Source organism: Lonchura striata, chromosome 18, assembly GCF_046129695.1.
Source record: "Lonchura striata isolate bLonStr1 chromosome 18, bLonStr1.mat, whole genome shotgun sequence".
NCBI classification, from domain to species: Eukaryota; Metazoa; Chordata; class Aves; order Passeriformes; family Estrildidae; genus Lonchura; species Lonchura striata.
In genome coordinates, this window is record NC_134620.1 from 10,105,374 (window position 1) to 10,121,047 (window position 15,674).

General features: G+C 47.1%; 1 protein-coding gene across 2 annotated transcripts in view; it reads left to right on the forward strand.

Moving 5' to 3' along the window:
* TTC28 (tetratricopeptide repeat domain 28) overlaps positions 1–15,674 on the forward strand; it is a 78,806-nt gene that overhangs the window by 32,598 nt on the left and 30,534 nt on the right. For both annotated transcript variants that reach the window (XM_021544728.2, XM_077787206.1), the window contains exons 3-5: positions 457–729; positions 1,743–1,873; positions 13,518–14,025. In XM_021544728.2, coding sequence (XP_021400403.1) covers positions 457–729; positions 1,743–1,873; positions 13,518–14,025 — 912 coding nt within the window. The remainder of the gene's footprint in view (positions 1–456; positions 730–1,742; positions 1,874–13,517; positions 14,026–15,674) is intronic.

Consider the following 15,674-nt stretch of genomic DNA (forward strand, 5'->3'; position numbering starts at 1 on the left):
GACAGGCACAGACTTTGCATGCATTCATCTGAAGGTTTGTGCTGAAAGAGCAAAAACTGCGATGCTCTCAGACACTGCAGATGGCCCATTTCCAGTTTCCTACAAAATTCCACAGATATCTTCTGTATCCCTTCTGCCATTAGGCCAGACTTCAGAGCTCAGGCTGAGACTGCTCTATGCTGAGATTGCTCTAAGCTCTATTTTTATGCTGCCTTCCTAAAGTGCTTTCTGCAAGGCAAACAGCAGTTTGCCAGGTGATCTGTCATGATATGCCAGATCTTAGATGGTACCTTTGAGCCCCAAGCTCCCTTAATAAATCTTCATTGCATTTGGGCTGTCTGGCCCTTAAGTCATGTGTCATCTGTTGACAAAAAAGTCAAGATGAGTTGTGAAGGTGATTCCTGATGCAAATAACTTGGTTTGCTCAGTACCTCTGTCTTTGGTTTTGCGCTTCAGAGTCCCTGGAGCCCACCTACCAACAACTGCAGAAGATGAAGCTGGACAAGAGCCCCTTTGTTGTGGTGTCTGTTATTGGTCAGGAGCTCCTGACTGCAGGCCACCACGGGGCCTCTGTGGTGGTGCTGGAGGCTGCCCTGAAGATTGGCACTTGCAGCCTGAAGCTGCGGGGATCGGTGTTCTCTGCGCTGAGCAGTGCGTACTGGTCCCTCGGGAACACGGAGAAAAGCACTGGATACATGCAGCAGGACTTGGACGTAGCCAAGAGTTTAGGTAAGAATCCTCCTTTCAGTTCTGGAGTGCTGGGTTGGGACTGGTGAAACAAATCAAGAGCTGGGTTAATGATCAGCATCTCTCTGGAATGCTCAGGTTTCTGTGGGTTTTCACAAGCTGCTAAATCCAATCGGAAGCTTCTGAAATGTGCAGACTGCAGGTTTGTGCATCCTTGTTTGCCTGCCTGTGTGAAGAGGTAGATGATCAATGGATGTGCTAAGGTTTTACAGGGTCTTCTAATTACCTGATGTCATGTATGTGAGAATTGAACCCTGTGTTGACTCAGACTCAAGACCTTACATGAGTCTTAAATTAAGCCATCTGCTTTTCCAAGATGGACAAAAGTACTCATTCTGAGATTCTGGGGCAGTAGCCAGGGAAGGAACAAATCAGTAGTGACACAATGATGAACAAAGAGTGATTAAAAATAAATTCAAAAATCCCTCTTGAATACTGTACATTGTGCACAACAGTAAGAGCATTTGGCTTTGTGGTGTGCTGTAGGAGAGCAGAATGGTGTGAGACAAAGCCCTGACTGTGCAGAACTGGAGAGATAATGCCCACAGGCTCGAGCCAGGAATGTTCACTGAGAGCATAAGGACTGTTCTCTTGAAGATGGTTGTAGGTGTGCTTTGTACATCTGAGCTGAGCTGTGCTGCAGAATTGTTTTCTAGAGAAAGCTGGCATGCTTTGTGCTTATTCTAGGCCTTGACCCTTGACTGACCTTCACAATGTCAAGCAAGGAATAAACAGGGAGGAATGGAAAATTGCCAAGTATTAGGCCACAGAGGAAAGTAAAACAATTCTGAAAATAAGATTGATGGCTACTGTAGAAATTTCTGAAGGCCAGCAAAGAGGGAAGTTCGGCTGTATATTAAACATAAAGATGAGTTTGTTCTAATGCTGGTTCTCACACCACAGCATCACTTGTACCACATGTTTTAGTCTTCCCACTGGATGCTTCAAGCAGTGCCTGTATTAGCTAATCTTTGTTTTGTTTGCATGTGACACAGGTGACCAGACAGGAGAATGCCGAGCTCATGGAAATCTGGGCTCTGCATTCTTCTCCAAAGGAAATTACCGGGAAGCCCTTACTAACCACAGACATCAGCTGGTGCTTGCCATGAAGCTCAAGGACAGAGAGGTAGGAAGCTTTTTAAACAGTCAAAGCTGGTAGTCTGCCCTGCATGGTCTTCCAGACAGATCGGGACATACAAAAAAGCCTTGTCTGTCTACCCTGTTTTACCCCAGGAATTTGGAAGCTGTGACTTCTCCTGGGTGTCCAATTGCCTTTTGTTAAGGAAAGTCTTTGCACCAGTAGATACAATATGTGAGTGCAAGGGGCAGGATGCTTGGGTTGTCCTTTTTTCCCCCCCATCTCATTCTGAGCAGGTCCTTCTGCCTTCCCATCCTTGTTCCTACAGCACAGAGGCTCTGGGCTCCAGGGGCAGGAGCTGCTGCTGGGTCAGTGTTGGTACCATGCTGCTGCAGCTGAGCCCTTGCTGTCCTCAGCACATTCCCCATGTTACAGGTGCTGCTGACCTGGACTCTGCTAAGCTGCATCCTCAGCTGTGCCTTTTCCATACAAGATCCCTCTTCCCTGTGTTTGTATAAAATACACTTAGTCTAAACACCAGTGAGAGCAAGAAGAGCCAATGCAAACCTGAAAACAAATTGTGCAGGATCTGCTTTGCCTTGACCATTCAATTGTGCTGGGCTCCCTGCCAGTGCAGGGAAGTGGGCTGCATGGGCTGAGGAGGCTGTCCCAAGGCATTTCTACTGAAAGTTCACTGTAAGGACAGAATCATATTTTATTGCACAGATACAAAACCTATCCCCTGCTCCAGGGATTCCCCTCTGCTGGGAGTGGGAAAATGGAGACTGATGATTACATGGCAGCAGAGCAGGTGAGAATTCATGCAAACACAGGTGGTTTTGTGGGAGATCTAAAAGCTGAGGAAGATCAATTTCCCACTGGTAAGTTGTGGAAAGAAATCTGCTAGAATTTGCTGAATGCTTTACTGCTTTACTAACTTGGTAAGTTAAATACCAAGTAAACCTTGGAAAAATGTATCTTTCAGTAGGTTGTGGAAGGTCTGTGGCTGGGGGAGAGACTTCCTAGACATTTTCTTGATTATTTTACCAGCTGGAAAACCTCCTGAATCACTCCTGATTTCCTTGTTTCTGTTCATGAAGGGCAGAAAAGCTGTTACTTGTTATTGTTTGTGGAGTTTTCTTGATCAGGGCCCCTGTTGATGCTAACAGGGTAACCTGAGTGGCTCGTGCTCTTCCTTGGGATTTCTTGCCCCATGGAAGAGCCCCATGGGTTTCATACCCCATTGTGGGGAACCTCAGGCTGCCCTGGGATGTGGGGCTGGAGCATTTTGCCTGGTCTTCAGCCCACTGATTTAAACAGATCTCACTGAGGGGAGTCCAGGGAATGAGGGCTAATCGTAATAGTCCTTAGTTCATGACACATCTGGGTACATAATTAACAGTTATTGACAACAAATGACTACTTGGTTTAGCAAGAAAGCTGAGCTTCTTGGATTTCCTGTAGGATGTAACCACAGGAAATTAATTTGGCGCTTTCTGATGACATCATCTTGACCACAGAGCTTCCTCTGAACAAAAAGCTGTTTTTCTTGGCCTCCTTTGCAGACATTTTTATAATGCAAATGTTATAAAGTTGCAGTAGGGCTGATGTGAATTCCAGCAGAAGGGAATTTGGTGTGTGACTGTAATGAGGTAATTGTTTTACCCCTGACTGTACGGAGAATTGGCAGAAAAGGTAGAAAGTGCTCCTTTGTATGGGATACTGCTGTCTTTGGAGGGGCTGTCAGGTTCTGAGGCTGCTGGAACAAGTGTTTGCTGGGTAGTGCTGCCCAGAAATGGAAAGGGAAGTTGCAGAGAGGGTCTGTTTGGAGCATTCAGGTGTGTCCTCCTCCATGCAGACCTGGAGAAGGGGAGCTGTCAGCTGAGCAGGAAAACATCTCAGCTGCTCACAGAGACTCAAGATTTTACATGTTTTTCTTCCTTGGCACAGGGAGTCTGTGCAGCTCCTGTTACAAACACAGGCTATGTGTCCAGGCAGGCCATTTGCTCTTTCAGTCAGTGTGGGGAGAAGTTTGAGCTGTTTTGCTGGTCTTGTGTCCAGAGAGAGCATGGGGCAGGTGTTGCTGGGATTTGGCATACCTGTAGTGTCTCTAAGAGGGAATTTGGGGGATTGAACACAAGTGTGAGTTTGGTCTGTGCAGGTGAGGGAGAAGACTGATTCTTAGTGAGATGCTGTGAAGGGCACCATGAAACAGATATCTCAGGTGAGGAATGGGTTGGAGTTTTTGACCAGCTTCAGTCGCTGGTCAAGAAATTCAACTGAGCTGCTTCTGTGGCTATTCCTGTCCCTGCTTCAGCCATGTCACTGGTGGCAGGGTAGGCATCACTCATTGTGTAGCCCCATGGCAGCAGTACAAAGAGTAACCATCCCATCCTGAATGAGGAGGGTACTCACAGCCCATCTGAACTCAGAGGGCACACATGGGCAGGGGGCTGCAGGACCCTGGCTCAGTGCCTGCGTGCCCCTCAGGAGCTGATCTTTGGGCATCTCTTTTGGCACCAGCTCCAACTAAGACCCACACAATTTGTGCCGAGGTGGAAAATAAAACTTTTCTGGGCTGGTGGGGCCTCTGGTCTTGTCTTTTCCTCACTCATTCAGAGCCAGATGCAGGCTGTTGGAGTTCACCCACTCCTGTCCTGCAGGAAGGAGCTGCTGCCTGTGCAGGGCACTGGGCAGGAATAAGAAGGTCTACACTGAGCAGACCTGGCTGCAGTGGAGTGAAATGTAGTCTTTACTTCCTTGCTGATTGATAAAGATGGATAAAGAGTTGCAGCCCTGTCCTAGAGCAGCAGCAGCCTCATGTTCTTGTGACATATTCCATGCTCTCTGTGACTGAAATGTCAGCACTACTGTCCAACAGTTCATGTGCCAAGGAAATCCCATTCTGATAACTCGAGCTGCTGCTCTTTTTCCAGTCTCTGCTCGGTGCTCAGAAAGTTCTGGGAGTTGTACAAAGAGAGGTTCCCCAAAACAGCAGCCAAGGTACTGGATTGTGCCAGAGGAGGAGTGGCAGATGATGTTAGCAGGGAAGACTGCATCACATTATTTTAGCTTGATGTCTTTTTCTTGTCACAAAAGCTGGCTGTGATAAGCAGCAGAAGCTTGCAGCCTGTTTCTCCTCTCCTCAGAGTGGTCTAAGGGCTGCAGTTACACCAGCCCATAATGCAGGTGCTGAATGTTATGTCTATACTCTATTTCTGAATTAATTGCTTTGGTTTTAACACCAGGTAGCCTAATTTTCTGGAAACCATCAGGTAACTCATGTAGGTAGGGAGTGTTGATGCCACATCACAAGCTGTGATTTAGACGAGGATTATGCAGCTGATGAGCTATGCCAGGATCAGAGGAAAGAATGGAATCAAAATGTAAATTTGAAAGCTTTTGATGCCTATAACACTACTCTCCTGTATCCCTTTTCATTGCTAGCTGCTCCTCAGGTGTCCAGAACTATCTTGTATTAGGAATTCTGTAAGGCCAGAGTGCCAGTGTAGATCCAGTGCTGTGTGATTTCTTGGGACAGATTGTGGTGGCCCTTTTTGATGACCATTCTGAAGGCCCTGTGTTCCTTCCAGAGCATTTCATTTAGAGAAGTTAACACTTGAGTTTTGGAGGGGTGAGTGGCTGACAAGCAGAAATGGAAAGCTGTGGAGTTCCTTCTTAGGTCCAGTGTCCAAACCCTCACAAAGGCTGTGTTGAATCCTGCCATGCAGAGGCCATGGACACCACAGGAACTCTGTCTAATAGCTCCCTTCTCTCCTGGGCCCTCAGACGCCTTCGATTACAGCCCCGCTGTTCAGAAATAGCAGGGCAGCATGGCAAGATCATAAACCAACCATCATGAAATGAGTGCTTGTGCTGCCAGCATGGAGCTCTTGGGAAGGATGCTGCTGCCAGAAAGCCACTGGGTGCTGGCAGCCCCTCTGTGCTGGCTGGCAGGCATGCTTTGAGCTGAACTGAGCCTTTCCTCAGGGTGCAGCAGCTCTCTTCACCATGCAGGAGTGAACAGAAGTGTTGGGTGAGAAGGAGGATTGTCTGCAGCCCTGAATTCTCCCAAGGGCTGGGATGAAGTTGCAGCTGGGCACTTTCTGGTGCCCTTTTCTCTAGGGTGTGGCTGAGGGAAGGGCAAAGAGCTGATGGACTGTGTCAGTACTGTCTTCCCCTGGTTTGACATGATGACCAACAGCTTGCAGTGATCACTCCTGGCCTGGTTTTGAAGGGATTTCCCCCCACCTCCCTCTGGAAGCAGCTATTTGTAGAAGGAAAAAGTGCAGAACTGCTGGGGCTCAGTGCCCTCTTGTAACTGACCCTTTGTATCAACCTCTGGCTGCTGCCCTGGACATCTCCATGAGCATCTGTGGCTTTGGGAATTCTCTGCAGCAGGTGGGTGTGCTCAGTAACTTGATGAGCCAGGTTTTGCTGTCTCAAGATGCTTTTTAAAATGATTGCAAATGTAAGGCAGAGTTCATAATTGCAGCTTCAGCAAATTTTGTTCAGAAAGGCTGACTGTTTGCAGGAAATGGGGATGATGAAGATGATAATTAGAACTGGGTAGTTAAGTAGCACAGAATAAAGATGTTTATTTAGCAGGCTTTGGTGGGTTTTCTGTGTCACCTTTTTATGGCATATCTATGAGGGTTCTTGTGTGGCAGGGGAAATACCAGAATGCAGAAATTTCCACTGGAAAGAGAAATCATGGGCTTGCAGCCCAGGAGACTCCAGAATCCAGCTGGGTGCTCTGCTTCCTGCTACAGAGGGCATTGCCATGGAGCTGGACATACCTGGAGCCATGGCTGGGAGGGGTCACCAACCACTGTGCATCCCTGGAGGAGTATTAGGGAGTATGGCTCCTGGGGCAGATTTAATATTTGGTTGGATTCTGTTGAGAATTTGGACATACTGCAACTGTCTGAACATACTTTGTGAGCAGCTCAGCCGCTGGTAGTTATTTAGGTTTGTAGTTTTTGGTAGTTTTTCCCAGTCCCCTTCAAAGCAATGAAACTCAGTATGAAGCTCCCACATTTGGTAAACTGCAGCTCCTCGCTTCAGGCTGTGCAAATCAAAGATCAAATTTCACCTTCTTGTTTCCAGAAGGAGATGCAGAAGGAAAGATAGATCATTCCTTTCTAATGAAATCTGTAAATTCTGTAAAGCCAAGGTTTTCTGCCCTTTCCTGAGGGGAAGGGGAAATGTTTTCCAGGTGTCCCTCCAGCCTTGCTTTTTGTGTAAAGCCACATCTTCAGTCAATAGCAGGGCTGCATGGATTCAGCCTTCTCCCTGAACTTGTCTAAATTTTTGTTTGGGGCAGCAGAATGAGGTTTTTTCTGTTCTTCTCAGTTAAGTCTCATAGAGAATGTGCTCCTTACCAGCAGTCTTGGATGGAGTGTGGAGAATCCCATCCATTCATGAGCTGCAGCATGAGGGAGCCCATGGCAGTGTCCCTGCCTGTGGCATGTGTGTGGCACTCAGCCATGCAAAGAGGTGGTCTGGCCCTGGGGCTGCCACACTTTTCAGAAAGGAAAAATCTGAAAATCTTACGACCACAGTTGTTTTGTTGTATTTGCAAACAATCTGGAAAATGAGGACAGGATATAAATACCTTGCAAATGAGAACTGGAAAGAGTCTTCAGGCTAAAGCTGTTTGTCATGCCTGGAAACATAGACTAAGATGTCAGAGACAGGCTGTGATGAGGAAATTATTCCAGCCTCTCAGTGCAGACAGCAGTGTTGCTTTATTAGGGATCCAGGGCAGACTGCCTTGTGCCCTGGAGGAAAAATGAGTGCCAGCTGCTGGGAGAACACTTACCATTGGAGTTTATTTGTAATTGTGGGTCCACTAGTGCTGCATTACAGCTCAGACTGAATCACCTGCGTGCCTCAAAGGATGAGTTCAGTGATGTGAATGAGCCTTAGTGCCTGACCTTCAGCATTTGGATTTATATCTGAGAGTATAAATTCTTTGCCTTACTCTTTCTGTCTTTAGCAGGTTATTTTAGAGTCAGCTTGACAGGATTCATACAGGTTTGTCTGGTTCAAAAATGATAGGATTAAGCAGAAGGAAGAAAAATCTGACTGGTGCAGGAAATTTGGGAATGCACTAAAAGGCCATATGCTTTGTTTTGTTTGGACTTGTGACTCAAGAGGGAAATGTAATACTTCCTGAGGATCTCCTTTAAATGTCCCCATTTGACCTCCACAGCACATGGATTTTAGCTGAAGGAAATGCAGTCTTCTGGTTTTACTTTCACAGTGTCTGCAAAGCTCAGCACGCTGCTAAGGCCTGGACCTGGCTGCAGTAAAAGAAATGAAGCAGAAAACTCATGCAAGAGCTGCAGCTGTAGCACTCTCTGGGTTTTCAGGAGGCCCACCTCAGCCAGGGCTTTTCTCCTCTGTATTGAGTTTGCAGTGAGGGGATGTCCAGCCTAAGAACAAGAGTGACAAGGGTTGGCACAGCAGCACACTGCTGTAGGAGCTGATGTTTCTTTGTCTGCTCTGAACTTGTTAGATGCAAGTTTGTGACTTGCTGGCTTATTTTTCCTGACTGACTTTGACCAGGGTCTGAGTCACTCCTCAGGGTCACCACGTTGGAGAAGCTTGTGGTTTTAAATGAGGAATACTTACATCACCACTAAAAATGTCAAGTCAGCCATTCTCCCTACAGTGATTGCACACAGGAGCCTTTCAGATTATGTCCAGAAAGTGACCAAATTTGGGCTGCTTGGGTAAAGATAGATCAACCCTAGTTGATGTGTAGGCTGGATGATGAGATCTCCTGCTCAGTGTTCTTAGGCTGGTGTTTTATGTGTGATTTCATTGCAGAATGAGTGGAGCTTTGCAGAGCCCACCCAGCAAGGCAGCCCACTCCCCCAGGTCCCACAGGGTGAGGGGTGCTGCACCAGTTCCCACAGTGAACATGAGCAGCCTGCTCAGTATGAATGACAGGCAGATTTACTCCTAAAAAATGGAATTAAATAGTTGTTGCTTCAGCTTTCCAGCAAAACCCTGCTAACTTGGTCTAGACTATTTGCAAAACGATTCTGTTAAGAGGGTGTAGCTCAGGTTTACTTTTACAAGTGTTGTAGGCAGAACTACACACCTTGCTCCCAAATGATAATGGAGGAGATGGAGTCAGTGGAATGGAGCAGCATTATTTTCATCTCCAAATGAGCAGCTGAAAGTCAGCATTCCCCTTGAAGAGGAGTGACTGTGAAGGGTCTGGCAGTCAAACCCCCAGTGCTGCTTAGGTTTGTCTGGATTCATAACTTCATGTGATACTTTTGCCATGGAATAGGGAGAATGAGAAGTCCTCTGAAACATTAACAATTTCCTGAGCAAGTAAGAACAGAGAGGGCTGGGAGCAGATTGTCAGCACAGTCCACAGCAGGCTCTATCATGAGCAGCAGCTCTGTGAATTTTACCCATTAATCAAGTGGGGGCCAGGACCATCTCTTAATGCTGTGTATTTTGAGTCTTTCTATTGTGTCATTAATTCTTGGTTGTTCTCTTTCAGTTAGTAAGTACAAAGCTCCTTTCAAGCTTTCAGATATTAGTGCTTCTGTTCCATGGCTTTGTCTTTTTTGGAGTTTTCTCTTTGGTAGCTTCTTTATTAAAGACTGAGACCTTCTACAAATAAAGAAGGATATTGATTGTTTGGGATATTGATTTCAGTATATTTTGCCACAAGAAATAATTGCCTAAAAGCAAATCCATTCCTTCTTTCTGTGTATGCTCATGTATAAGAGGGGAGGATATTGCCTCCTGCTTCCTTTCCCGTTTTCAAAAGGATGGCACACAAAGGAAAAAGCTAGATGTGGTACTGACACATCAGCCTCACCTCGAAGAGAGGAGAGAAGGACAAGTTTTAATTTTGATGGGGCACCTGCTCTGTTTGGATGTGAGACTTGTCTTACTGCATAAATCAGGCATTGTCCAAGCTGGACTGAGGCATACCTGTGGATTCTGAGGAAATGATGAAGGGGCTTAATAGTAGTGGAGATAAAGTGCAATTTACAACAAATTATCATTTTAGGAGGTCCTGGAACTACCCCCATCACAGTGCTGTCCTGTTTGTGTACACAGCAGTTATTTGGTCCTTACCTGTAAAACAAACAGCTCCTGTAGAGAAAGAGCTGGGATGTGTCCCTGGTGTCAGTTATCCTGAGCCCTTCCTACCTGGAGCAGTTCCAGCAGCGAGGGGCACAGTGAGATTTTACTGTGTGTGGTGACACCCACAGCCCTCAGCCTGTGCTTTCAGAGCTCTGCATGTGTGTCTGTTCTGGAACAATCTGCTCCCCTCAGAGAATGAACCATCACAGCTTTGCTTGCCTTCAAGAGCAAGGACATGCAGGTGAGGGGTGGTGGGGTGCAGATGAGGAGGTACACTGCCTTTCAGAGGTGCTACTGCCTGCCCCCAGTACAGCTGTGGTGAATATACATGGTAATCTGCTGGGTACACTACATCTGTAGGATCAAGCTGCTGTTACTCTGTGCCCAGAGGGAGAAGGGAAGTTGAAAGAAGCAGCATGCTCCATCTCTGATCAGTCTTAATTAGTGTCTGTGTTCAGGGATTAAGGGTACCTTACAGTGAGATACTAGGCAGAATATTTTCCATTACCTTGTCCATTTTAGGATGATTATAGTGTTTTTACTTAAGTAGGCCGTGCAGACAGGTGAAGACTTGTTTAAATGTAACATGACTGGGGAGTGACCATTCTCTGACAAGGGTGAAATACCTAAGGAATGCATCTCTCCGAATTTCCAGGTGCCATTCTGTGATGCACATTTGCTTAGCATCAGGCTCTGCCTTACTTAGCTGAAAAACCTGAGCTGGCTGTTGCTTCTGAGAGAAAGAGAGCACTTAGGAACGTTTTTCAGAACTCCCTTCTGTGCCTCAGCTCAATGGCAGAAGAATCTGCTTTCTATTAAAGTGATAAATTGCTTAATTGGAGGTGTAAGCAACCCCCACTGTAAAATTTGTCTTTGTCAGATACATAAAACATTGATTTTCTTTGTTTGCTGTTGCAAGCCCCCTGTGGTGTGGAGCTGCAGTCTCACATCACCCTGCTACCAAGCAGAGGTGTGTGCTAGCAGAGATGGAGTCTGTTTGCCACGTGTGCTCTCCCTGCCACAACAGGGCTCTTCTGCCAGTGAGGAGGGAACACCCCATCCCTCTTGGGGCTGAGCCACTTGGGGTTCCTGGTGGATCTTGTAATATGGAGGATTTTATTAAATGCACAGTCATGAATTTACCTTCTGGAATCCTGTTCCTAAACCCTTGAAGTGAGTCACTGGAGTCACCCAGCAGATGTTATCACCGGATTGTTCCTAAACACTGCTGTAAGGGCAAGCTCCCCTTACTGCCCCCAGAGCAAATCGAGCACTGATGGTTGTCTTGCTGGAGGATGGCTGCTGCACAAATCAGCCCCAGCCTGGGGAAGCCAGGAGTGCCACAGGCTGTCCTCACGCTGACTCCCAGAGGATTGAGAAGTGCTGCTCTCAGACCAGGCAACAGTGGAAGTTGGTACAGAATAAAGCATGAGGACCATTGGAATGAAGGACACATCAGAGGGTAGAGGTGGCCTTCCTGCCTTGTCTGTCTGGGTGAGCCAGAAAAAAACAAAACAGCCTCAGCTTTGTAATGAGGTCGTGCTATTTTTCATCAGTTCTTCACCCTTTATTTTCTATTTCTCTTTTTGTCTCCAACTTATTTTTATTTCTGCTTCACTAGTCCTCCTGCCACATCCTGGTTTAGATAATCCAGCCCTGGGCACTCAGGCATGTCAGCCAAGTGTTTTTGCATGCTCTGAGAATGGTTGCCAAACTTGTACCCTTCATTCTAGGTCTTTACTGTAAGCCTGGGCATGCTTTTAGGCTAAGGGATTAGGAGCCCTAAGAATAAACATTTCCAGCCTCACAAATTTCAATTCCTATCATCTGCTTCCCATTCTAGGAGACATCCGAAAGATTTCTTCCCATGTGCGGGATACACAGTTCCTGCTTCTGTCAAGTTTCTCTTGTGCACAATCTGAGATCTGCTGCTTTCCATTTATGCCTCTTTTCCTCAGCCATAGCCCATTAACATCATCTGAGTCTCTGCCTGATGGCTCTTGGCCAGAGCTCATCTTCTCAGCAATCTGCACGCATGGATGTCCACTTTTTTTTTATTTTAGCAGCCCCAGGAGACACCAGATTTCACTGACTCCTTGTTTTCCAGAAAGACATTTCTATTCTCTTCCCAGCAATAACAGAAGTTCTGTTGCTGGTGGTGGCCAGTGTTCCAGAATTTCTGAACTTCCAGGCTGGATCAGTTCTCACAGCATTGTACTGGGCTTTACTCAGCCCAGGGGGTGCTGCTGCCTTGTTCCACAGCAGTGGGCACGTTGCTTCCCATCAGGATGAAGGGAGCTCTGATGCATCTTGAGGCCTGTAATGGGCCCCACTCAGTACTTTGGTCTGGGCCTGTGGAAGCTGGCTGCATGTATCTGTTTTTTTTCCCTTTTCTTCCCTACTTAGGTTGCAAATGACTCAGTACTCTGTATATACTAAGCTTCGTGAAGATTTGTATAAAAATGGAGACAAATTCAGAGGAACCATTTTTTTGTTGGTTTTCTAGCAGCCTCCAAACAGGCCCCTCAAACCTTCTTAAGACTCTCCCTCACTGTGTCAGCCAAGAATTTTTGTCACTGTGCTGCTGAAGAGCCTGTCCAGGGCCAGACCACCCCAATTGTGCAGCCAGTCAGACCAACATGGAGCAGGACCCAGTCCCAGCTCCGCCTGTGGCCACAGCAGCAGCAGCTGGTCTGGCCTGCACTGAGGAGAAGCTGGGGCCACTGCCAGGACTGCCCAGGAGCCCTGAGTGGCAGCCCTTGGCCAGCTGCTGCCCTCACCCTGACAGCTTCTTTTGGGAGGTTTGGAACTGGGTCACAGCAGCTGGGTAGCAAAGGAAATGCACATGCAGGAACTGCAGAGGAATCGGGGTCAGCACGCTGGAGTGTACAGCCTTGCTGAGGCAGCAAGGAACACATCCCTGCCCTTGGCTCCTTGCCCTGCTGACTGCTTGGGAGCTCTGGCTCTGCCAGGTGGAAGGCAGGTCTGCATCCTGGAACATTCAGGGAGCAAAAGACTCTGATTCTCAGATAATTTCTCTTATTAAATACAGCTGTTTCTTGGTGGTAGGAACTTGGGTTTTCACAGCACTATATTTAGGTAAGATATGCCTAAGGGACAGAGGCTCCAGCTAGTGAAATAATGTTGTCTTTCCTGCATTCCCGAAGTTGTGTGGAGCTCAGGACCCTGATGCTTCACAGTGAGAGCTGTGCTCTTTAGAGCATGGTGTGCTTGGTGAAGCAGAGGTATGGAAGCATGTTGGTAACTGCAGCAATCACTCTCTTTGTGTCCTCAATAGTCTTTGCAGTGCTGTCCTTCCCCTCTGCCAGGTACAGATGTCAAAAAAAGAGGTAGTCCAACCCATGTCCTCCTGAGTCAGCCCCATCCCTTCCTTCTGCCTCCACAGAAGCTGCCGTGAGCTGTTTAGAACTGCAGAGAGCAGGTTTTCTAGTTGGTTGTTACATTCTTTTGCCAGGATGGCCCCTCATGGTTTTGATTTCTAGGGCTGGAGCCATCTGACTTGTTGCCACGAATGCTTGTACTTACACTGTCTCCCTTACCCCTGCAGGCAGCATCCTCGGCTCTGAGCAGTCTGGGCCACGTGTACACGGCCATCGGGGACTACCCAAATGCACTGGCTAGCCACAAGCAGTGTGTCCTCCTCGCCAAGCAGTCCAAAGATGAGCTCTCCGAGGCACGGGAGCTGGGCAACATGGGAGCAGTGTACATTGCCATGGGGGATTTTGAAAACGCAGTGCAGTGCCATGAGCAGCACCTGAAGATCGCCAAGGAGCTGGGGAACAAGCGGGAGGAAGCTCGAGCCTACAGCAACCTGGGCAGTGCTTACCACTACCGCAGGAACTTTGACAAAGCCATGTCCTACCACAACTACGTGCTGGAGTTGGCCCAGGAGCTGGCTGAGAAGGCCATTGAGATGCGAGCTTACGCTGGCCTGGGCCATGCAGCTAGATGTATGCAAGATCTGGAGAGGGCTAAGCAGTACCATGAAGAACAGTTGCACATTGCTGAGAGCCTGCAGGACCGAGCTGCTGAAGGCAGAGCCTCCTCCAATCTAGGTAAGGTCTTGACATGGAGCAGAATTTGTCATGGAATGCTGAGACTACCAGAGCTGCTGCCAGGATGCCCAAGATCTGCTGTGTGCTGTCTTAGTCACCCCAGTTTCACCAGGCTGCCTTAATAAATTAAACAGGCCCTTGGCAGATTGTGTGCTGCTGTACTGTATTCCATGTTCAATTATTAAATTCCTTTGAAAAACACTAGAAGGCACAAACTCACAGTAAAAGGGAAATGAAAAGATAAAATGCATTTGAGGAGCTCTTCAGGAATTAGGAATAAATGTAATTCTTGCACTAATGGAAGAAGCAATGTGGTTTGTTACCTGGTCATTTCTCTGGGAGCTTGTCAGCAGGATCTGTCGATACATTGGTGCCTTGTAAACTGAGAGATGTGGATCAAATCCTAACTAAGTTTGTTTTCCAAATACACTTACTGAAATACCAGGGTGTAGGACTCTTGCATTCTCCTAAGGAGCAGCACTGGCATGCTGCTGGCAGGCTGGGAGAAACTGAGTTCCATTCAAGTGAAGCCTATTTCTCCTGCTGCCTCACAGCACCAGATGTGGGAGTTACAAGGATGCATTTCCATCTCTGCCATGGCTGTGGCAGTTGTGCTGCCAATGTTCCAGCTGTTTGGGATGTGTTCTCAGTTGGCTGGGAACAGCAAAGCAGGGCTGGTGCTGGGATATCAAAATAAGTGTTTGTTGGCAGCCCCTGAATCCCAGCCCTTGCAGGCTGCCCCACGCTGTAAATCAGCTCCTGTTTCTGCTTGGCAGTTGGCACTTGGTTCATTTGTAGATGCTAATTGTGCTCTGATGTTATCAACAGCAGGTAATTGAAAAGAGCTTGATGAATTACTTAATTTCTCTTAGTAGCTGAGTCTTCAGGAGCTGAATGAAGAAGATAAGGGGATCTGCAGAAAACAAAACAATCACAGCTTTTTAATTAGTGTTGCAAATCTCCTCCTTTACACAAATTGAGGCAGATCCGTGGGGCAAAATGGGTTTGTGATGCAAAAATGCTTGTGGGCAGCTTAGCATGAGAGAGCAGTGAGCATGAACAAGGTTTCTGTTAATGTGACAGCACCCAGCAGGCAGGAGGGCTGGGAGAGGAGGCCTTGTATGAACAGCAAAGCACAAACTACATTCCCCAACTCTTCTCCAGCATGAGACCTTGTCTTGGGGAGCCTGTGGCTCCAGTCCTGGAGAGAAGCAGAGATGTGAAACATGGACTGGTGCAGCAGAGGCTGTTTTTCAGTGTTGGATTATAGCCTAAATATAGCTTTCAGTTGGTATGCTGACTCAGCCACTCCACACTTTGTGTTAGAATAGTTCTCCTAGTGTCTGAGCACGGGGTCTCACGTTTCAGCTGTTATTTGGCTGTAATTTTTGTCTTCTCTGTCAGAGTTAAGTTATACTGGAGAAAGGGAACATGCAGTTCTTGTTGAGACAGTCTATTACTGGTGTTTAAAATGCATCCAGTACCAATCAAAAAGTCAAGTTTTAATTGTCTCTTTCATCTAATCCACATGCAAAACAAAACCTCATCAAAATAACCATGCTGACAGGCAAAAAAATGTATCTAAATGTGTGTTTCTAGGCCAGAATGTTAGAGTTGGCCTCTCTGCTGAAGCAACAGACATTTTCTGT